We start from the raw sequence: 25309 nt of genomic DNA on the forward strand, positions 1-25309 counted from the left end.
GCTACATCACAAAACACAAGGATTAAAAGCTGCTATCACTTCAAAACAAACACCAACATTGGGGAACAACAAAATCCACATCATAAATATTTTCGGATCTTGGTTGATGTTCGTTTGCAGTAAAACAGGCCTATTTCCTTATTACAAGCAGCTGGGAATGCTAATTTATTTTTTTGGAGGTCAACCTTTTCAGTTATATATTCGAACAAACCTGTAATTTATATGGTCACAGCATTACAGAATGGGCCTTTACACTCACCTCTATAGAGAAGGAAGAAAAATGTGCCCCGTATCCTCACTCCTTTCTTCCATCTCCCCATGCCCCTTATTTTCTAAAAGTATCTGTTTGAGAGATAAATGACCACTCTGCTGCCGAGGATGACAGCCTACACAAAGATGATATTGAATTTATTTCAGAAATGTTGCAGAACTGACTGTTTGATGTATACTGCTAGACATGAATCATAAAAATTCTATTAAAAAACCCTTGAATGGCTGACACCAGAATATTATTTGTGATGATTAATTTGACTCAGTCATTACAATGGGAGTCAAGTTGGATCGTCTCAGACAAAATTGCTTTTCATTCCCCCTTGAATTTCCCTGCTATTTTTCTTTTCTTCTTGCTCTGTGCGGAACTCTGATCTGATTGGACTTACTGTGTTAGCGTGACAGCACAAAAATACAGAAGGCTGTTGGTCTTCTTTATTACCGATTGCTAAGCATCAAGTTTTTGTTCCAAAATGAGATGTTCAACATTTGAAACAAAATTACACCGGCTCCTCTAACAAAATGACGGATCAGAATTTAAACAGTTTACAAAGCTATTTGTAGAATGGCAGGAAACTGATTTCATGGTTGAACAAGATGCTAACATATTAATGATTCTTAAGATTATGTTGACATCCGCCTTACTTGTTAGGTTACACAAAAAAGTTACACAGATCTGTTCAGCTCCAGACCACCGCATTGGATGGATTGACCACTGTAGTGGTCAGTGGGTCCAAGCATAATCAGCAACTGACTCGCCCATCTATTACAGCAAAACATGTTTTAGTCCTCAGTATTCAATTTATCATTTTTGTTTTCCTATCTAATACTCAATAATACGCAGTAATAAGTAAGTAAGCAATAATACACACTTGGGTGTTCTCATGTTTAATGGGTGAGGCAGAGACAAACACCCCTAGATGTTAGTTTGACTGAATTCCACTTAAGAAAGAACTAAAAAAAAATATCCACAAGTTTGTTGAATGGCTCCAAATAATATGACACCCATGAACCTTAGTTGGCATTGCCATGGAGAAGAAGCCAATTAGGGGCGTGAATTAGAGCTGTAGCAATTTGAGAGTGCTTTGTTTTTGCATTTGGGAGCAAATCTCACCATAGTTACCACATTCATCTAAAATTGACCAAGAATCCAAACGTGAAGTAATTTAAACAGCTGAATGTATGTTTTGGATTGGATTTGATGTTTCCTAATGAATTGCACCTTGGTTGAACTGTATATACACATGCTTGTATCTTTGACTTTTGATCAAAGAACTAGACATTTTGAAATATAATTTTCACCTTTTGTGATACTGATGATTCAAATGGGAGAGTTGTATACACATTCAAGTCTTGGAGGTGCTCCAGTTACAGTACCTAACGTGGCCTACACAGGAAACAGGAACAGGACATTTGCACCCTGTGGCGCCCAAAATAACTGTTCCTCTCTATCTATGCGACTCTATCATTGGGAGCTGAATGTCTACATCTGTAACCCATATGTACTATAAGTTATGATTTAGCCTTAGTTTGATCTATGGATATGCACAATTTCCTTTTTTCTCACTTTTTTTCTCCCTGTCGCCCTTTCTCAGAACTACACAGGTCAGAGTGGCGGCGGGGGGGGAGGAGGTGGAGGCGGTGGCTCGGGCAGTGGAAACGGAGCCGGGGACGAAGACTACGAGATCCCCCCCATCACTCCACCTAACCACCCTGAGCCTCCTCTTCTTCACCTGATGGAGCATGACTCTACTGGCTACCTCTGCCACTCGCTGCAACACAATGGGCTCATCAACCCGTATTCCTACCCAGAGCTGCCCACACTCATGATGTCTAACATGCTGGCACAGGACAGCCACCTCGTCTCCAGCCAAATGCCCTCGGTGAGTAGCACTAAGTGGACTGAACCATTCCACGGGGGGCCTTGTAACACCACAGAGCTGATGTTCAAGGAGTCAGAGAATATTTTTTAGTAATGTTCACAAATGTTTCGCACAGTTTAAGCCTTTAGTAACAGTAACAAAAATATGTGATACCTTAAAGAAAAGGGTGTTGGACTCAAACTAAACCCTTTTAGTTTGGGGTGTTATTTAAGCTGTGCTGGCTTTTAACATAACTCTAGGACTTTGAAGATTTTGTTTTTTAAATTTGAAATACCCAGGATGAAGGACAAAGTATTAACCCTCACACACACACACACACACAAAAACACTGAACAGACGCCATACACTGAGGCAGATACAAAATTGCAATTTAGGGGGAAAAAAAGATGATGGAGCACACAAGCGATTGGGCAAATTTGACTTTTAAAATTATTTTCAAAGCTTTTTGGATATTGCAAAAACATCCAAAGCCAGCCATTTAAAAGATCTCTCTAATATGAAACAGATTACAACCCTATAAGGTAAATGTAATTTTCAAGACGTGAAGAAGGGGGCTAAGTAAGGGGGACTGAATGATTGTTCAGCTGTAGCCATGTCAGCTCTGATGCATGGAGAAAAGGATTGTGGGTAAATCCATCAGCGTCATATATACCTTCGACAGCATGCATCGGTCAATCTGTCAAGCCTTCAAACATGAATACGCACTGATTACTCCCTCAGCTCCACACAGAACTACTCCTCCACAAATTAACATCTCCAAACTGTAATTGCATTCAGGGGAACTGCAGGAAATAGAGCAGGTTTCTAGCACAACAAATGATATATGGTAAGCTTATGCATAATGTATAGGCTGCAATAAGCAAAGGATTTGAATTAAGTAAACTCTTCTATAGGATACATATGGCTCCACATGGCAAGAAATGAGTAAACGGTTGAGTTCAAAGTAATGTTGGCTTTAAAAAAAGAAAATCCAATTTAGTGACCAAAAAGTAAAGATAGTAATAGAGGTGCACTAAATAACATTCATGGAAGGGTTTACTCTTTGATTCAGTGGTTCCCTTTAAAATTTGGACAGGTGTGATTGATTTTAATTGATTGCAGCACTGAGAAAGAAAGTGAAATACAGTGTACACATTGTACATCAACATGTATGCAAAGATTTTTATGTTCAGGGTTTGTAAGTCAGAATATCCTACCTTCATAAATTACTTGATATTGACTGAGAAATAATAAAAAGATACAGAAATAGCTCATCTTATATTGTTCTTTTTTCTGTCTGAGTCAGCCACGTCTTAAGTGTATGTTAATGAAAAGAAAAGATAATATTTTATATACAGTGTGCATTAAATACAGACTGGTGCATGTCAAGCATAATGTATTATAATGTTAATCATAAACAGGAGAGATAAGATGGAACAACCATCAGCCTATAGCCAAAATCTAAAAACTAGATCAGAGATATAAACATATTATACAGTATATTATATATAATGTTGGAATATTCCCCCAGGGTATTGCATTCATGTCTCATTTATCTTAATATTCATTTCACATTTTGGTCATGACCTTTACTGTGGAGACAGTGGTTGATTGGCCAGACTCTCGCTCGGCAGTCAGGATATTTGTTACTGCTACGGAGGGCCACACTGTGGTTTTAATAGATTGAGTATTTCAGGTTGGGGGATAAAATGCATGAGATTTGAAATGTTTATTATGACACACAATATGAACATATAATCAAAACACATACACTTTAAATGCTAGTAACTGCTGGTGATTGATATTCATTTTATGTGGAGATACAAAGATAAATGCAACACATATTGATTGTCCAAATTACATTGATATTCAGGGTCACTAAGAAGCAAATAGATCAAGCAAAATCCAAAAGAAAGTACATCTTTTAACTAGATTATCAGTGATCTTTAAAAAGTGTTGTAACCTCTCAAACCGTGATATTTCTGACTGGCTCTGAGGGAAGTTCTTTGAGCATACAGGAGACCTTTTCAGGTCTCTGCCTCAACTTTACTGCAAAAAAAGCAGCATATAAAGCAAACTCAGAAATGTCTAAGTCAAATAGGCTGCCTGGCGAAACTACCAAACCGTAGCAGAGGTTCATTTGTGCTGAGAATGGAGTGTCTATTAAACTGGTGCCTCACCTTGATACAGTCTGTTGAGCAGTGTAATTAAGCAAACTCTGCAGTTCAAACATGAGATTCTGTCATAATGAATACCTCACTTGACATGGATAGATAAAAAACAAGGGTTAATTCTAATTTTAGACTAAAAAATATAGTATTTGAGTGCTATATGTAGATAGGGTTTTGGTGCTGTGGACATACTGTTTGTGTGTGTGTCCAAGTGTGTCTGTGTGTTTTTGTGTCCTCACTATAAACAATATCTCTGCTGTTGAAATGGATCCACTACATCTGGAGGTCAGGCCTTATATTCAATCTTGAGCACATTGAAAAAAAAAAAATCCATTAGGGTTCATCTTTCCTGCATCAGCCATTCTATTGTGGTGCTGCAGTGAGATCTGTTTTCATCAGGCAGATTCAATACGTGAGCTGGGCAATGAAAAGAGTGCAATAGAGTTGGATGAAGAGGGGAGGGGTGAGGATGGAGAGAAAGAGGGGGGTGGGGGACGTGGGGCGCAAGCGGGGGGGACATTGTGGGGAGGAAAGCAAGAAGAAATTGCAAAGAAGAGAGAGGTAACTCTTATTCAAAATGAGCATATACCTCCAGCTTTCTGTACCTCCTGGATTTCATTATTAGATATTTTAGAGATAACTCAGTTGAGTGAAATAAGGTTATTCTTTCTCAACAAAAGGCTGGGAGCTTCTGGTTTCTAAATGCGTGTCTACGTGATTCAAGTATGAGGATGTTTGAAAGTACTCCATTGCAGGTGCAACAATATAAACATAAAATAAATAGGGCGATTATATAACAAAAAGGATTTAAGAGTGGAGAGCTGCCTTACAGCAGTAATTGATCATAGTCGGGGAGCTGTTAGACACAATAGATAGCGCGTTTTTTTGTTTGTGGTGTTTGGGTGAACTGTGGGACTAAATGGTGTATAGATCTAGATCTTTAGGTGGATGCAACAGTGGATTGTGGGTGTGGGTCCTCCACTGGAAACTATAAAGACCCTCACTCACATGCAAAATAAAGACTAGAGAATTTTAAAGAGTAAGATTACAGTGCGTCCCATGGAAAGACCAAAACCAACAATGAGTTAGTCTGTCTCGAGTCTTTCTGACTTCCCTACCCTGTCTGTGGTTTTCTGACCAAAGACAGATGTACAAATCAGTTACAGATATTTTATTTACAGCAGCAGGACAGAGAATGTGGACTTGACACTGTACACGGTAAAGAAGGAACATGTTAGCCAGTGTAACGGTGGGCCTCACTGATAGTTTAACAACAACGGAGGTCTTTGGCTACGTAGGCAGTACTTAAGTAAAGCCAAATCGAGTGGTCAATTAGGAAAATGAATCGGATAATCAGTTGTTTAGGTTATTTTTAAGTAAAAGTGGCAAATTCATTGGTTCCAACTTCTTTCTGTGAATATTTGCAAGTTTTTTTAATCGACTATAATAGAACATTGATAATCTTTGGGTTGTTGATGGACACAACAAGCAATTTAAAGTTATCAACTTAGTTTTTTAGGAAATTGTAATTATGGTATTTTTCACTATTTTCTGACATGTTAACTAGATGTCTAAAATACTCAGAAAAGAAATACGAAGAATAAACGATAATGAAAACACTTGTTTTCATTGCAGATCCACTTGTTAGGATCAATACATTGTTGGCTTCGGTTCGTGGGATATGTTAACATAACAAAACTATCCAATATTGCCAGGCTAATCTGTTAAAGGCAGTTTAAATCCTCAACAGGAACAACAGGAGTTGATGGAAGCTAACTTTCCTGGCCAACCAGGGGGGTGACGTTTTAGGGTTTTATTCCTCGTCTGCTGACATAAAACCTGAAAGACATAATTGTTTGTACTCTCCTAATTTTGAAAAAAGGCCATTGTCAATAGATTAGGTTGTTTGTTTTTTCTTTTGCTGATGCTTATTGTGATGCGATCGGAAGCCCCTCCTGGCCAAACCTGATATCTTTCGGAGAGCTCTTTTCTCTGATGCACTTGGCAGGGCCTCTGTCTCTCTCTCTCTCTCTCTCTCTCTCTCTCTCTCTCTCTCTCTCTCTCTCTGTTAATGCCCCCACTGTCATAGCATCTACAAGTTCCAAAACACATTAGACATTTAATAGCCATGCTCAGGTTGCATTGATCTTATCAACGCAGCCCAGAAAGATACCCATATCTGCTGCTGCTAGTGAATCATTTCTGAACTCACAAGTGAAGTGGCCTTGTTGTTGTCTGTTGTGTCTTTATTTACACCAAAACTTGCCTAAAGTGAAATTTTTATCATTATTGGCTAGAGAGATTTATTAGCTTTGCACACCTGTGCCGTGACAACTACATCTGTAATCTATTTGAACAGAAAGGCTCCATATTCAATTATAGAATATTTGAAATGCTCCTCAAATTCATATGACCTGCAACTGGAATAAATTATCTTTGATGAAGTTTTTTTTTTCCATCTTCCTCAATGATGCATGCAACATTAGCCGTCATCAAACTGGTTTCTTGAGTGTGCTGTTTTGAATATGTAACAGATGATGAATGTATAATCAGCTAGAGGATATTATGTGTAGCGACTATGTATTAGCAGAACGAGCTATAAGCAGCCTTGGCTGCATATAGCTCTTTCTGAACACAAGATGTGAATCTGCCTCAATGAGGGTCAGTTCATTTTTTTAATGACGGTGGGCTACCAGCTGTATTCATATTCAAATTCATACTTCTAAATCCTTTTGTTACCAACATTTAAATGCAGGAATTTCATCACAAGCTCTTTCTTTTCAATTGTTGAGGTTAATTATCACGTGTTAATCCCAAACTGATTGTCATGTTAAGTTGGGTGGATGCCTGTGTTTTCTATTCTTTTCTATTTTTTTACTCACAGGGCATTAAGTGCTCCTGGCAGGTGCTCGCTCTCCAAGCCTGCGTGAATGAAATATGAGCTGCAATGTCAACTGAACTTGTCACAGACAAGCTGGGATGAATTAATGATAAGAGAGCAGAGGTGTGTTTTAATGTGTTCTCTCTCTGATGGAGGGTCTCAGCAAACATATTATCGCATACTGTACACCTGCCGCTTTCTGTATAAACACGGGACAGAGAAAGAGGTGGATTAGAGATAAAGTGGTGCATTTATATAGAGTAATCTTCGTCTACTAATTCTAAGTCTGAAAGATGAATAGTACTGTACGTCACCTCAACTGCTATCGAGCAAGTTTTCAGAAATACTGTCATTAAATGTGTTTAGACTTTTCCAATATGGACTTTAAATTTGTCTTACCTTAACAGACTGCCTGCTCTTTGAGGCTCTGCCTTATTTTATACTTTTCATTCAGATGAAGAAAACCTATTTCTCCTTTGAAAGACCTTCATTTTCAGTCATTTTTTAAAAAGGGATTAGAGCGTCTCCGGAAAATGATGGAATGTCTGTCGCTTTCCACCACAGTTCAACAAGCCCAGAGATAGAATGGGACTTGTATTAGTTATTCCAATGTTGATTCAGGCACAGATGATTTTAAATGATCAATGCCTCCAGCGGAACAAAAATATCACTTGCTTGTTTGATGGCCCCTTGAAATCTGCAGGGGAAAAGGCTGTTCTTTAAATTGCTTCCCCCTTTTTATTTTTATTTTTTTGTGATTATTTATTTCCAAAATTGTCCCTAAGGCTAATGTTCCATTTGGCATTTCCCACCTCCCTCTCCCATAAATGAACCATCACAGCCATAAATCACTGGACAAACAGAGACTTGTGCAAACCCTGAAAGGTTTAGAGATTTATGTAACACATTCATGTTTTCCACTTCCTCATTTTAGTACTCCACTGGTTAAGCCTAGCTAATAAAAGGTCCTATTAATATTTCCTGTTGCGTAGCAACGGCAGGCAGCAAGTAATAGCATTCTGTGGAAAAATAGATGACCGATAAGGAAAAATTCAATTCTTTTCTCATCTCCTGGGAGAAAGTGCCTTATTTCTCTGGCAATGTGATATGAAACTGTAGTTGTATATTAAGAAATATCTTAAAAGAAATATAGGGTATTTTCCAATTTCATCATTTTGGGGGGATTTTTATTGCAAAATGGAACAGCAGCTCATTTATTTTCTCCATTCTGATATAGTCGATTAACCTCGGATTAAGCTAATCAGGGGATAAGGTTCCGACTTAATTTCTTTCTTTTTATTCAGACATTCTAAATAGACGGTGTTAAATAACACACATACACACACACACACACACACAAACACACACACACACACACACACACACACCGGACTTTAAAGGGATCAGTTATGTGAGACAAATTGCATTTCATTTATATTGCAGTTATAATTCAAACGTGTTTTGTACAAACACTGGCTAGCTTGGAGTGCTATGCAAAAATCTCTTCTAATAACGCCGCCTATCAGTGTGATCACAGGTAATGGAAAAAGATCTCCACAGCGACAATTTTCAATTTAGATAATTCATCACATCGTATTTCAAAAACAACCATGTAAAAGACGGGTTATCACACACGTGTTGTCTCCATCGTCCTCCTCCAATGCTGTAGCGTCCAAGCAAAGAACAGAAGCCAAAGAAACAAAGGCAGATTTCAGCTGCAGCAGATAGCCGGTGTTATGAAGCAGATACATAGATAAGGGATTTCATATTACACTTAGCCACGGGCCCCTGCTGAGATTTATCGTGCCATGAAATCGTGTCCATATTGCACTGTGCCCTATCTCAACCATCCATCAGCTCATTCTGCTTTCACAACCAGGAATATTCTGCCCTGGTGGCGGCAGAGAGCCGTCTCATGTCAACTCACTCAGGGACGTCTCCCCTGCTGTGCTGCCAACCACGGGTCCTACGCAACACTGCCACTCTGTCTGCTAATGTGCACAAGAGTGGCTCGAGCCAGGGTGATTAAACCACTTTGTGTATTCATGAATTACAGTTTGTAGTGTTACTGTAATCCAGCACCGAGAGACACAGGGCACAGGCAGAATTCACGGGTAGAGCTTGTCCTCGATGGTGCCAAGTAAGAGAAAAGGTTTTGAGAAATGACTAGATGATTGTTACAGTTTACGTTTGATATTTGATTAGAAAAGAAATCTCACAAAATCTCACAACAGACAACAAGTAAATTGACATATATTGCTCAGCATTTACAGGATTTACTGCTTTTTATTTGGGAGTTTGTGTTTGTTTTATTACAATACAAAACTGTTAAACAATGAAAAAAATAATAATCCAAACAAATGTGTTATTTTTAATTCCTACCTTCCATTTTTTTTTCTAACCATTTTGTTTTACCCCTATTTTCTGAGCTGTCTTTGTAGCGACACACCATGAACGTTACTGAATGGTCTTGCAGTAGAAAATTCAACATTTGGATGTGTTGGGACATTTAATCTGGGTGAAAACCTGTTTAAAGTGATCTGATTCTTTTGTAAGACCAATATTTTTTTGTGTGCGTTGCAAATTTTGTTTTAAAAACAAAAACAATACGCCTCGAACATACTGTAGCTCAAGGTGTGACGCAGTGAACCGTGTGAGCTGTGTACCATACCAATAGCAATGAGTTAATATGTTTGTTGTTTGTCTGCCGTTTTTGTTATAGATCAAAGCTAAAGAATAAGGTGAAGATGGCTTCTGTCAGAAATGTGTGAAATTTCTCTCTGAGAGGATTTTACACACATGAAAATCACCTCGCCATGACCTGCACTTGTGCAGCACCTACAGTGCTGTGCGCATACATACTGTGTGCACCTACTTTTTATTTGTGTGCTCTTTCTTGTTTTTGTGTTCATTATTTCTGCATCTACATTCACTTTTTTGTTGTGTGAGCGTGGGGGCACGCCCACACAAAATTGTGGAATATTTACACACACACACACACACACACACACACACACACACACACACACACACACACACACACACACACACACACACACACACACACATGCACATACACACACGCACACACAGTGTGTTTGACACTGCAGTCAGGAGTCTCATTAGTGAGAGCAGAGGAGTCTTGCCTTCTGCTGTCAAGAGTGTGTGTCCCTACCGCTCCTCACAACCGTCTCCTACATGTCATGTCAGGCAAGGCTCTGATTCTCTGACGCTGTGCTTTGTGAGGTGAGCTCAGAGACACGCCCGGGCTGAGAGGGAGCGAGACGGAAAGCAAGAGACAGTGAGAGAGAACAAGAGAGAGAGAGAATAAAAAAGACTGAGGAACAAGAGAGAGAACTGGGGGGAGAAGGGGGTGGTTTGAGAGAGAGAGAGAGAGAGAGAGAGAGAAAATAAAAGCAAAGGGGGTTCTGACATTAGCAGTAATGAGGAACATGGAGGATGGTGCCAAGGGGGACATCATGACATTACTATCTGCAAATAAACCACTGCCTTGTTGCTGCCACAGATTCAATCTGAGATGCGTTCAGGGTGGTACAGTACTTTTCAAACTAACAATCAATCACAACCAGGCACATAAGCCTCTTTGTGCAAATGCTTCCAGCTATACTTTAAGATTTATTAATTAACAATAGTAATAATAATAGTCACAGATGGTGAGTACTTTCCACACAAAGGAAAACAAAAGAATACCAGAACAAGAGGTTGTAAAGTACATCAGCATACAAGTAGACCTTACCATTCACTTTTGTTTTAACTTCACTTGTGTTTCTTATTTTAGTATTTATCTGCATGGCACAACTTAAAAAAGTCATTCCTGGCTTAGAGAGATATAGTTGCAAACACCCTTTCAACTGTTTGGCTATAAGACATTCTTTGTAATAGCTTTTTCTCTCTTTTCAAGTTTGTTTAAACTCGTAATTATTTCCTCATGCTGTGGGTTTGGGAGGTTTTGCTGTTTTTCTGCCAGATTAATTACTTGATCACAGTTCAGCGCAGGAGGTGTAAGAGCAAGTAATTCACATTTTTACTTTTGACTCGCGTGTAATTGGAACGATTGAAAGTGACCTTACAGTGTCTTGTTTTGGCAACACGAAGTGACTGCCAAGCTGTTAAATAAAAATGTGGTTTTAATAGTGTGTTGCTAAATGCAGGGGGTTGGTAGTGCACCTGGATCCCAGCATCATATTACAGCTGAATCAAAGTCTCCTTGTCGTATTGAATGATATTTTATAATCTCGACTACTTTTTTTAAAAAACACATCCAATTAAGCTTCGACAAATACTTAAATCACTCGTGTTTCTTCTTCTCAAACATGCCGGCTGCATCTGCTGCCCATCGTATCTCCTTACTTAGCATCTGTCTGATGTCACAAGAAGGCAGAAGCAGCGTTTTGCCTTTGCTTTCATACTTAAGTAGCGTATGATTCATAAATCCACACTCTTATTAATTCTCCTCAGCTTGTGTAAATGACCCTCCTGGGTATATATAAGCTTGATAAACCGAAGACATGGATGGAGGGAGAGAGAAGACGAGAGAGAGAGAGAGAGAGAGAGAGGAGAGGGAGGGAAGGAGGCTCTGAGGCTCTTTGAGGAACAGGGTTGTTAGTACTTTGCCCTCGGGGTGAATGAGAAGTATCTTTGAGGGTTGTGAGGCCCGGGGATGGCTCCCCATCCAAAGGCGTGTTTACCACCGTGTTGCGCGGCGGCTGGGCTTTTGAAGGATCAGTCTTGAACGCGCCTCTAATTAAAGCTGTCATGGCTGGGTGCCTGCAGGGATAATGTTCTATTATTATAGTCATTTGTTTCAATTAAACGCTGGGTGATTTTACAATAGCAGCCATGAACCTGTGTGAGTGAGCCATCACTCTAAACAAGATGGCTCCAGTCAAGCAGGGCGCGAGGAGAGGAAAGTCTCAGGACTCTCTGAAGCATTGATCACTGCGTATTCAAACAGGCCAGCGCGGAACAGAGAGACGGTCTGAAGGTCTGATAGCACAGATTAAAGCAGGTGATGTTTCTCTAAAAATCAAAATACTAAAATATATCTAGTTTTGGGGAATATATTTCATCTTTCATTCTCATTTCAAACTAAGTCAACAAAAAGTGCATTGACTCGGAATTTATTTAAGAACTGACACGCCAAATCTTTATTTAGTTCATTTTAGATGATAATAAAAGTTGAAACAAAGCCTTTTTTGAATCTTTAGCACCACTAGGCTGGTTTATTTTGATGCCAGGGCAATAAAAACATTGCATGGCAATCAACCTGCTGATTTAAATGATGAAACAGATGCCACTCTTGTATAATCATCATAAGGACAGAGCAAGGGTAGCTGCTTTTCTCTCCTCTGGTGTGAATCTCTCCTCTTTCTCCTTGTAGTTGTGTAGGGCTCTCTCCTCCCGTTTTCTCATCTCTGTGCTGGTGGTCAAATCCCCTTAGCTAAATCAAATGGTGCAGGCAATTGGAGCAGCCGTGAAACCATTTCAAAGGTAAGGTCAGCAGGAGCAGGGGAACAATGGCTTTGTGATATTCCATCTCACACACAATGTGCTACACATAATTGGAAAGCCTTTGTTATTTGACTCCCATTTGACTATGATGTACAAGATGTGAATACAAACACGACAGGCGTAACGATGGCAGAGGAACATGTTCACACCGAGTTTCCTGGCTTTACATCACAGTTTAGGTCTGCCTGGTTGCTCATCACCAAAAGGCAATATCTAACTGTCCCCTTGGTAACTTTGGAGATGGATTTTAGTACGTGGGTTAGTGTTTTTTGCGTATTTTTTTCTCTCTCTCGCTGTTGTCATACTTTTTTACACTTTCTGCCACCCTCTCTGCTTTCCTCCTCTCCATTTATGAGAGACTGTGATCCCCTTGGGCTTTACAACAGACAACTAAATTGCTGGAGGTTAAGCACAGCTTTGACAATACCCAAGAGAACTCAGAAGCCAACTTAATAAATAATCTAAATATAGATAAATGTAAATTTAGGGCACTGCATTGCTCAAGTTGAGAGCTATTGGTTTAGAGTTGTATCACAAAATACAGAAAAACCAGAACGACAATGAGCAAAGTGTTCAATGAGTCAGCTGCTTCAACTAGAATAAGATAACTTGCAAAGTTAGCTTTTCCAACTATGTATTGAGAAAACAAACATCGTATTCATGCTGCGTCAGTGACCAAGTCATATATCCAGATATAAAATCCACAATATAGGCGGCCTATGTCAACAGTCAGTAGTAAAGGCAGAGATCAGTGACCAACCAAGTCATGTTACTCACTGTGCACTACCCCTGCCCTCTTTTGGATGATACCATTAGGAATTAGCATACAGTACCTATGGCAACCGTCAACCTTTGTCAGATTCTTTCATAATATTTGTACAGCCGTCTGCTGCTCTCTTTATTTAGCTCAGGCTTGATGGCGCTATGTGATAACTTCTTGCTCTCTTTTTCTCACCCAGGTGAAAACTCCAGCGAAAAGCATTTAGGAGTAGATTATCAGAGGACTGTTTTAATGAAAGATCACTGGTCCTTTGGGTGTTATACTGTATATAGCTGCTTCTAGTACTGTAATATCGTAATGCACCCCTTCATACAATCAGTGTCTTTGTGCTTGCATTGATATGTCTTTAAAATTGCTATAAATACTACAACTTCGATTATCGGTTTCATTAGACTTTCACTGGAATCCAATGTGTTTCTCTATTTTCTAGTGACTTACTGCTTCATTAGTTAGGATAGAGCACTCAGCTCTAATGAAAATCGAGTCAATGCTATTAAATATGAGAGTGAAGATAAAGAATGGCGGATGAAATGTGTGTGATTCAAAATAAAATCAAGAAATACAGTAAGTTATTTATTTGTTTGTGGAAAAATAAAATTTCCACTAAAATCTCCACAATAAGAAATTAAAACTAGATACATGTATGTCTGTCAGAGCATGTGTGATCCTTTTTTAGGTGTTTCTATACTTGCAAGGTGGACACCCAGTACCCACAATACCTTCCACCAGTGAACTCCTCTGCGCTGCATGTCTCCTACTTGTTTATATTAAACATGGTGTGGCTCAGATTAAAGGGTGGCAATATTGCCTGGAGGCTGTTGCTATGGAAATGTGTCTGCTATAGCTATGATAGGCCATTCATGTTTGATTAATTGGTTTTTCAATGCTTCTTGGTTTGTGAGGACCCTAAAGAGCAAGTCCATGGAAAATGGAAAATTAATGGATTTCTATTTCCTTCTCCCCCTTTCTTCCTCTTTTTTCCACCCCTCTCTTACTGCTTATTTTTGCTGAAGCTATTTCCTCATGTTTTAAAAGTGTAGTGATGGTGTTTTGAATTATGATTGGGAGTTGGATATTGCCGTGGATGGGGGAGGTTAGAGCTTGGTTATTTGAAATGCAAAAGGAATGTCTTTGTTCATGACTGCCTTTTGTGTGCAGCTGCTGAGGCAAACACGGAATCTAATGTCGTGTGAATATTACAAGTTTTCAAAGCAGGCCACGGCCTCATACAACATTACTTTGTTGTGCATTTTTATTCGAGCAATCTACTGGGACCAATTATGATTAGAGAGCCGAGCCTTCATCCTTGAACCTCCACTCATGTTTATCAAGACCTCATATGCTTGGGCCTTTTTCAATTTGATGTTTTTAGCACTTCACTAATGTATTATTTAACTCATAAATGTTTCAAAGAGCTAACAAATACTAGTTCATCACTTTCTGATCTGTAAATTGCCAAACATTCCCATTTATGCCTACATTAAAAGCATCCTTTGGTCCATGCTCATGTTCTGTCCTGATGAATCTTGAAGAAACGCTTTTCATGTAGTAATTATTGAAGATCTTTTAAGATGGCTAAGAGCAGAACTTTGTGAGAGTCTGATTCTGTAATCGTTGTGAAGGGTGTTCTGAATGTGGGGGTCCTAATTCCAGCTGGGAGCACTGTTTTTGTTACTATTTGTAGCCCCCAAGTGTTGAAAAAGGTGTTGTTTAACTTAGCAGTAAGTAATACTTTCTCTTTCATAGCACACAGTGAGCATAATATATCTGCAGGGGGTTGACAGGGATTTTGATCAATGTCATTGACACAGCGATTGCTTTGTGTGTGCTGTGATTTCTGGCTTCCACCAACCACCAACCACGTCACTGTGTCTTGAGGACCCTGGAGGGCTTGCATTTCTTAGTGATTGCCTTCCTAGTAATACAATTAGATAAAAGTCAAACAAACGATGAATCATACCTTAAACTGTAATAGAGAGCTCCCTTCAAAAATATAAAAAACTGTTTGTTAAGTGATAAAGGGCCTGTATGTTACATGGCTGAATGTTGAAGCAATGCCAAGTTTGACTCTAGGGACAATTCCCCTAATGGCTTAAAGGTGTGGGAAACTTTGACTTGTTTTTTTAATGGAGATAAACCTGCAAAAACCTGTTTTGGCTGCTTGAGCGTGTTAGCAAACAGTTGCTTATTTTCCACATCCAGCAAATACAGGGATACTAACATTCTGGAGTTGTTTCTCATTTTAGCTCTGTTTTTGGTCTCCACTAACTCCTAACTATCTTTATATTCACATTTGGTTAATTGACATCTGACTTAGCCATTCACAGCGAGCCGTGTTAAACACTGCTCTCATCAGATTCCATCCAGCTCCAACTCAGTGAAAATCTAGATTTTCTGCCTGCCTGACAAAGGCGGACGCAAAGGCTACCAGGATTCAAAATGAGCTTTCAGAAAACTATTGGGACCATGTCACAGATGCTATATTCATGTTTTTCTCTATCGGCTATCGGTCTGACAATGATTTAAGCTCTGGGGGCAACGGACAATATTTTGGGTTTTCCGATGGATCTGGGCCAAGACTCCCTCTTGTGTGCGCCGGGTCCAATTTACAACTTGAGATGCGAGAATGGAGTTGGAGTTAAGGGACACTGTCTCTGTGAACAGATATCCGCATATGAATTCAAATAAATAAATACATAGACATAAAAAGCTAAATCGTCATCAGACGACAGCCGATGGCTTCCGAGATTGCTTTTCCACCAATGCACTCTTTTACTCTCCACATGCACTCTTCACCTGCATTCAACCAAAGCCCGCCAAAATACTAACTCAATACTACTCGTAGTAGAAACAAACTACAAACAAAAACCAGAACACTTCCTGTACCAAAATCTTGTCCCGTTGCGTAAAGATCAGTTTAGAGAGATTATGTTTTTCTAGTGTGGGTAGTTAAGAGTGAATGGTACAGTATTAGCCTTTAAGGAGCAAAGTAAAGTCGTCTTTAATGTCTTAGTGAGTGACCAATCGCTGTTGAGAAACTATATATGTTTTTAGTTTTTTAAAGAGCTACCTAGTATTTAAAACGTGCCCCTGTATGAAGGTCCGTTCTCAAGTCAGGAACAAAAAAGTAATTTAGATGAACTTGGCCACAGGCCTGCAAGTTTAAGAATAGTGCCTTTTACTGTCTTGAGAAAAAAGAAGCTTTCTAACCACCGGCCTCAGTTTAACAATTACCTGTTTTTGGCAGTTTTATTTCTGTCTGTCTCTTCCAACAGACACATTTCCCTCATTACAACACACATTACATTACAACATATTTGCATATACAGTATATATATATACAATGTATATACATGCATATTTTCTCAAATTTGAGAATGTCATCTCCACTTCGAAGTATTTGCATATTTGGCTAATTGGCAAACTTTTATTACTTTGAGTAGAGGAGAAGATAGTAAAGCTGGTGTTCTTCTCTCACCCCAGATGCAGGAGATGGCTTTGCACCACCACCACCACCACCACCAACAGCAACACCGTCACCATCAGCACCCAGACGGCGCTCATTATGACCCCACCCGTAACCACCCCCTGATTAACAGCTCACCTCCAATACTGCCCAACCCCATGAGTGCACTGACCCAGCTAAACCCTCATGTCAGCAGGAGTGCCCTGCCTCATGGTTCCCCCTCACCTCCTGGAAGTAAATCGGCCACACCCTCCCCCTCAAGCTCCAATCAGGAAGAGGAGACTGATCCTCATTCGAAGGTACTGACGTAGCAACACTTGTCTGACTTGTAGTAGTTGAGTAGGAGGTGAGGACTTGGCAGTGCTCCTCAGAAGTGGTTCTGGGGTAGCTATGCTTGTGCTTTTTAAATGGGTTGGCTGGAAGACTCACATGGTTACAACATTTTGCTGTTGAGGGGAACAGACGCCATGATTTTTTGTTTTATTTGTGTATGAAATGGTGTTGGAGTGTGGTGTCGCATCTGAAAAGAAAAGAGTTTTGAAATATTGACTTGATTGAATTTAAGTGTAGAAACCAACTTGACTTTGTTTTAGTTATTAAAATGTTCCCTTTTTCTTTATTCTGAGCATCAAATTTCCAAAGTCTGGTTTACAGCAACACAATCTCCCTTTGGTCCTTTTGTGCGAGATCATTTCACCCTCATACAGATTTATTTACCAATGACACAGTTGCAAGTAACTGACAATTCATTACCACCTTGGCATTGTAAGTTTGTTGGCAAACTCTTAGGCACACATGAGATGGGACATCTTTTATTTACAAATGTGATGGATATTTTCAATAGTGAAACATGGTGTCTGGCCTTGGTACTTCAGCGTCGTAAAGTCATAATGTTTTTAGGTATTTTTTTTTAAAAGATCTAAACACCTATAACACGCTGCACTACAAGCTCCAACACACAGCCCCAATGCATGCACACACACAAACACACGCACACCTTTATCATCAGCAGCACAAGGTAAAAAGCTCACACACAGCAACGGAACCGACACATTGTGGGCGCATGCACACACACACCGCTATATTCCTGCCAGTACAACTGATTTAGATAAGTTGATTGTGGTATCACATAACCTTGAACAAAAGATTATTTAACATTATTTGTTATTTACACTTACAGTGTTACAGTGGCAATCTTAGTTTTTCCAAAAAACAGAAAGTTAGTTAAATTAGCATAATTGTAATTCAAACTATAACGTTATGTAACGTTAATGTTACATCCAGTCTTGTGCCTATATGCTCTGACAAGCAAAATCCTTACTATTTATGTCTTGTTTATGAAACACTTTTAAGGGTTTCTTCCATTGGTTTGTATTGTGTGTTGCTCACATCGGAATCCACTTCTCGTTCCGCCTGCCAGACTGCCCACGCCCCTCTACCTGCCCGCTTCCCTCTCATTGAAAATGTATCACTAGGCGCGTCAATCACTGCGGCCTTCAGGAAGGCATAGGGCAATGTTTTGTTTTGTCCCGCCCACAACAATAGAGGAATGTGATTGGATGATTTACCTGTCAAATACTAAACTAACACACATTCCAGACTTCTGTCCCGGTCATTACAGTAAGTCCAAACTAATGAGTGACCAAGGTGTAACTTTTTTTTCTGCCTAGAGACAACAACAACTAAATTTGAATGAATATCTCTCTTATTTAAGGTTTTAGGACATTAACAGTGTCAATTCTGAAACAAATTAGAGATTCTAAAATTTGAACTAAAAGAGAGAATTATCTTCAATTTGAATATGTTCAATATTACAGTACATTTAAAAGGCTGACTGTTCCATAAACTTCTAGCGTCTAGATATTATAATGGTTTGATCATCAGCAAAGCAGATACAAGGCGTTGATTTTAAGAATTGATTTTGTCTTGGGAGTATACCCTCTGGTTTGAAAGCTACCACACCTTCATTTGAATCACTCATTCACTCAAATGAGAAAAGGATACTTGTTTACATTTGTTTGGTTCATGTAAATCTGTAAAACTGCTTTCATAAATTGCCCACCAACCAAAGTCTCTATGGAATTTGCATGGTCTATCAGGGGAATGTGAAAGAGTGTATAATTGAATCTGCCACAACCACAGTGTTTCAGATTCATTTGTGTATTTAAATGCTAGCTTGCACTGAGACAGTATAACAAGAAGGGGATCCTTTAGTTAAAGAAAATATATATTCTTGCGTGTACATCTCCGCTGTGCTTGTGTATGGGAATAAAAATGATTACTATCTCTCCTATCAGTAAGTAATTCCATTTGCTCTCTCCAATTCACTCTGAGACCACATCAAAGCCAGAGCAGAAACTGCAACTGATTTACAATTCCTTTCACCCATAGCATGAAAAGTCAGAATTTATGACTTGCTGAACAACTGAAAAATAAAGATTTGAAAAGGTTTGATAAATTCAACTAACAGGTGTTTTTTTTTTTCTTTTCTTTTTTTAAAGTGAGGCAAAAACATGCTGTCAAGCAGCAGCAGTCTCAAATTGTTACTGCCAGTGAAACATTGGTGCAATATTCATACGTTGACTAAACAGAGAGTTTGATTTGTGGGCTTATTGAAGTTTATATGCTTGACCAGTACTCAATGTTATAAGCATTTATCAGAGATGCAATAATTCACTCCAGTTGATGGTAGATGGTTGTTTTTGCAGTGTCAATAAGTTGTTTTGTTTTTTGTGTGTTTTTGATGGTCTTCCAGATCACGGGCGAGAAGCGGCCGTCTTCAGAGATGATGAAGCCCAAGCCCAAACCCCAAAAAAAGAAGAAAAAGAAGGATCCAAATGAGCCTACAAAGCCTGTGTCGGCCTATGCCTTGTTCTTCAGAGACACCCAGGCAGCCATTAAAGGACAGAATCCTACCGCTACCTTCGGAGACGTATCCAAGATAGTGGCCTCCATGTGGGACGGACTGGGAGAGGAGCAGAAACAGGTAGATTCATTTTATGTACTGTACATCTTTGTACTTAAAGAACCAGTGTGTAGGATTAAGTGGCATCTAGCGGTGAGGTTCCTGACCAAATTAATTATCCTTCCCTTTCTGACTGTGTAGTAGAACCTACGGTGGCCTTCAGGTAACGTAAAAGCTCGATAGATCCCCTTAAATCCGCCTTTAAAGGACTATATAAAAAATTACAGATGAAAAATTATTCTTTGATTAATTAATGTTAGATTTAAACCTTCAATATTCAATTTATTTTCTGGTCATGTGGGCACAGAAAAACAAGCTGTGAACACAACACTGACACTGACATGACTGAATCTTTTTTTGAGTTGATATGGGGAACTTGGTAACAAACAGTTGCCTATTTGGGTGGCAGTAACTCAGTCCGCAGGGAGTTGGTTGGGAACTGGAGGGTCGTCGTTTCACGTCCCCGTATGGACCAAAGTATGGCGTTTGGATTGGTAGCTGGAGAGATGCTACTTCCCCTCCTGGGTACCGCTAGGTTCCCTTGAGCAAGACACCGTATCCCCCCAACTGCTAAGGGCGCTGGTCCAGCTGGCAGCCCACTCACTCAGACATCTCTCCATTTGAGCATGATTAGGTCCTGAGCATGTGTGTGTATTTCAGGCCTGTGTGTAGTGATTACTATCAAACAGAGTGTAAATTGGGGATCAATAAACAGTATAAATTATTATTATTTGCACATCTGGATTAACAATAACTTGCAGTCATGTTTCTGTCCACCTGGCAAGTCCAACATTTACTTTTCTTTTTACTCTGGTTTTGGTCTCCACCAACTCCTGAGGGAAATAGCTTGCTCTTTACCTGCTAAATGCTCCGCTATGTTCACCAGCTAGTTGCTAATTGATCTGATAGTTGGTGCTGGAAAGGTAGTGTATGGTGGGTTTTTGAAAGTAAACCAAAACAAAATGGTTGCGTGCTGGAACACCAGAAACCAATTATTGATTACACCTGCATGAAGTTGTTGATTACAGCATTTTCCTATCTTTCAATCAAGGTACTACCCATAGTTGGCCAGCCACCAGTCAAACGTTAGTAACTAGCATGAAATGAGTGTCTACTAGCCAGTTTACACAGGTCAGGTTCCCCCCACATACTGTAAACTCTGCAGAGCGTTCACAGCTTGGTGAGTCTCTCTGCACACGTTGCGAGCAAACTAACACTGATTTTTATCTCTGTATCTGTGTCATGCAGCTACAAAGATTTAAATTGATAGATGTATATGTTGATAAGAATTTTCCTCAGTGCAGCTCTGAAAAACACACCAACATGCGTACATGAAACATGCAAAATAAGAGCAGAAAAAAAACATTATTACATTTATTCATCCAGCTAGTATTGCTTGTCACAATAGTATGTCCTTCTGACTAGTTAATTAGTACCTGGCAGGTAGCCAATTAGAACACTGTAACTGGAAGGGTAGTCAGTTAAAGGGCTTATGTGGATTTAAGAGCACCTTTCACATGGTGTATTATATGATCTACAGTACATCCTGTAAAAAATAGATCTACCCAGAAGCCCTGGGTATGATATACCCAGGGCTTAGCTATGTATTTCAAAACTGTACTAGCAACATTATTTGTTTGTTGTATGCCAAAACTGCTTAATAATATGTATTAAAGAAGGGGATTGATAATGCCGTACTAGAAAATTAAGATTTTTGTTCTAAAATTAGATAGTTGTCCTCTACTCTCTATAAAGACATCTTGCATGACAGTGAAGCATGGACAATTCTTATTTTATGAAGTGAATGTCATGAATCTAATGCCTTTGAATTTTCTTTTTTCTTTTTTTACACATGTATTTATGAATTAGACATGCACCAACCATACCAAATCAACTGGTAGAAATTGTATTATTATGCAGTGAATATCATATATTGAAAGAAGTGAAACGTCTGTTACCATCAGCAGTGTAGATCTATATCCCTGCATGTTTCAGGAGTCAATTTAATTTTATTACAGCCTGACCTGCCCATATGGAACTGCGTTAACATTCACTGCAGTTTAGAGCATTTCCACCGAGCACATTTTCTATTTCATTTTAGCATTCCGGACCAACAGACAAAGTCAAAGATGTTTCCATGTGTTTGTGGTGACAAATGATGGTGTAAAATGAATGGAAAACGAGACAGTCTGATGATCATGCGCAGACTCATATTTTTAGAATATCCAGTCAGGGCGCAGCCTATTGGGTGTCAAATAAAAGCACCTGTCTCCATGACAAAGTGCAGCCCATTCTCCTCAGCCCCAGCCACCGTCGACTAGAGCCTATCTAGCATGTGTGTGTTTCTCTCCCACCAAACCTACTTTATACGTTGGACTTTGGAGGCCGTCTGTCCCTTTTATTTGCAGTTAATTTTTGCCGCCTTCACCGCGGCTCTTCACCATGAATCTTCATTTCGCCGCTGACACCCTTGAATGTGAATTCCTCATTTCCTGTCCTTTTATTTATATCTGTTGCCTGGTGATTTGATCATGCTGGGAATACAAGATTAGCAATTGCCTTGTCCTTGGTTTTGCCTCAAGGACATCTGCTCCTGAAATGTTATTGTTTGTGCTTCGTAACCCTTTGTGTTCTGGCTTCTTTTTCACCTTAGATTTCAATTTTTCAATGTAATTCAATTCAATTTGCTTAATTGGCATGAACAAAATAACAAATGTTGTTGCCAAAGCAGTTTACAGAAAATGTATAAACATATAACATATTAAATACATAGGTGTCACATAGATTCTATACTGTACTGATCGCTACAAAACACACTGTATTACAAAACATTGACATTACACAATACAATACCTTTTGTATAATATAGTATAATTACTAAACAATGCTAAACAAATCTGTAATTGTGGGATTCTGTATCTCTCTCTCTCTCTCTCTCTCTCTCTCTCACTCACACACACACTTTTACCTGGCAACAGAGACACAACTAACAAAAGGACAAATTCCACCCATTTCTTGTGCCATTCCACAGCTATTTTTTGGATTTGTTTGTACTTTCATATACAAACATCAAAATGTAGGACCCTGTCTGGTTGTGATTGCTCTAATTATTCTCTGTGACTAACACTGCCACTTATTCCTGCACAACAACAAATGGATAAACTTGATAACCGTGTAGTTACAGAGCGTGTCCAATGCTGCTACTGCATGTTACGTAATACTCATTACAGTCAAAATATATTCAAATTTCTGTCTTTGGTATGAACAACATATTATAGCACACTGTGTCCATCACTGCTGCCGACCAGTAATGTTGAAGTGAAATGCATTTAGCATTAAAACCCTTCATATCTTAAACATTTTCAATACACTGCTTCCCTTCTTGTATCTTTCCCTGCTCTTGACCTGCTGATGTATACGCTGTTATGCCTTTTCTTTTCTTTTTTTCCCGCAACCTCGGCTGTCACGTCATCTCTATAGGACCGATGAGGTGTGTTCTATAATGTCACAGTCAGACCCTCTGGAGCCATGCAGGAGCACCAGAATGTAAACACAACCCTTCCCCTACACATAGCTTTGTTTTAACTAAAACATGGCCCCTGTTTCCAATTACAGTACTTCTCAAAACGCACCACACGGTGGAATTCACATAAAGGCATCGAAGGCGGCATGTTTTATTGCTGCATTTTATTGAAGGAACGATCAGAAGTGTCATTGTTGTGATTTGTGTTCTTTTTGTGATTCTTTTTCTTCTAGCTTCAGTGTGCATTTTCCCCACTTTTGCTCACATTGTTGTGTATTCTCCCGTGTTGCCCTTGAGTGTAGTAGAACAAAGTGTTTCTTTTTATTCATGTTTATGTTCATATCTTTTTTATTAAGATGTTTTCGAATGCATGCCCGCTATACAGCAATTTTTAATTCCCGAAGGCCTTTGTTTTACAGTGCAAGATCAATGCCTTATTTGGGCTGTGGTATTCCTCAAGGTGACTGCATGTTAGAGCTGCCCCAGAAACATAGAAGAACATTTTTCTTGTTTTTTGTTATTTAAGATTAAGATCAAATATCCATTTTTTTTATTATTATTTTTTTACAGCAGTGGGGAGGAACCGTGATAATGGAGTTGGATAGGAGGGAGTAGAGACCTTAGCTTTACATAATGGAGTTGGCTGTGTGTTGGAGTTGTGTATTTGTGAAAGGTCAGAGATAGAAGGAAAAGAACACTGTCACTTTGTTCAAACTGCATGTGTTGATATTCAACTCCTTTTATATGCTATGTTTTAGCATCCATTCAACAATTTCTGTCTATTTCGTAGTCTTTCTTTTGCCTCTTTGTCTAACTTTTACATGTACTTTTTAGTTTTTTTTAATTGTAACTTGGCATCCTCTCCTCTCCTCTCCTTTCTTCTGCTCTCCGCTCCTTCTCCACTTCCCATTTTATTCCCTCCTCCTCCTCCTCCTCGTCCTCCTCCTCTTACCGGTCGCACATTTTTTTCCCCGGTCGTAATCACTCCCTTCAGTGTCAGCAGGGTGTGGAGTTATTGTCTCCTGTAATTAACTGGTTATCAAACAAGAACATTTCATTAAGGTACAATTAGGGGCTAATTCAGGCGGGACACCTCTGTGTCAGGATTACGATGGAGGCATATGCTCTCCCCTCGCAGCTTTGTTATTTTTAATTCATACTGACCTGCAGCCTCTGACGGCTTCAATTGCTAATGAATCCACTCACTTTGGAATAATTAGACATCCTTAGGCATGGTAATTTATTTAAAAGTATCCGTTGTTGCGCAAATCATTAGCTGTGTTAAATTGATTTGAAATTAAAGCTGCTGGAAGTTTGGGGTTCATTAAAGGGGCAGCCATGGCTCTATCAATATTTAAGGGGTGAGGGGTAAGGCTGTCACTTTTCTTTTTCTACAAAAACTGTAATTCATTTCCTAATTGGGATGAACTTTTATTCATCATTAAAGTGTGTGGTGTATTCCTGTATTTCGGAGTTTTCAATTCAATGCAGTCTTGTTCCAAAATACCTGGATGTATATCATGGCAGGGAAATATTAATGTAAATAGGGATGAGTGAGAGGATAAACATCAGCTGTTTGAGCAAGAGATTGTATCCGTCTTCATCCCCGTTTGTTTGCTGTTCTGTGTTTTTTATGTCTTGTTTGTTTATTGACTGCATGTGTTAGCAGCTGCTAGCCTTTGTGCATTTGGCAACATATGAATGCTTAATGGTTATTCTACCCCACCTCTTTGAAAAGAATGACCCCGTCCATGGAACCGCAGACAGTCGCTCACATTGGATCAGTAATTACCCGCTGTAGTCACTCACACGCACACGCACACACACACACACACACACACACACACACACACACACA

The 25309-nt window shown here is 39.3% G+C and overlaps 1 protein-coding gene across 6 annotated transcripts in view; it reads left to right on the forward strand.

The window, feature by feature from the left end:
* The window catches only part of tox2 (TOX high mobility group box family member 2), a 92472-nt gene that overhangs the window by 60235 nt on the left and 6928 nt on the right, over positions 1 to 25309 (forward strand). For 3 of the 6 annotated variants that reach the window (XM_032513682.1, XM_032513679.1, XM_032513681.1), the window contains exons 4-6: positions 1866 to 2153; positions 16981 to 17262; positions 19707 to 19949. In XM_032513682.1, the coding sequence (XP_032369573.1) occupies positions 1866 to 2153; positions 16981 to 17262; positions 19707 to 19949 (813 nt within the window). The remainder of the gene's footprint in view (positions 1 to 1865; positions 2154 to 16980; positions 17263 to 19706; positions 19950 to 25309) is intronic. The other 3 variants (XM_032513680.1, XM_032513683.1, XM_032513684.1) reach the window with 3 other exon arrangements.

Source organism: Etheostoma spectabile, chromosome 4 (assembly GCF_008692095.1).
Source record: "Etheostoma spectabile isolate EspeVRDwgs_2016 chromosome 4, UIUC_Espe_1.0, whole genome shotgun sequence".
NCBI classification, from domain to species: Eukaryota; Metazoa; Chordata; class Actinopteri; order Perciformes; family Percidae; genus Etheostoma; species Etheostoma spectabile.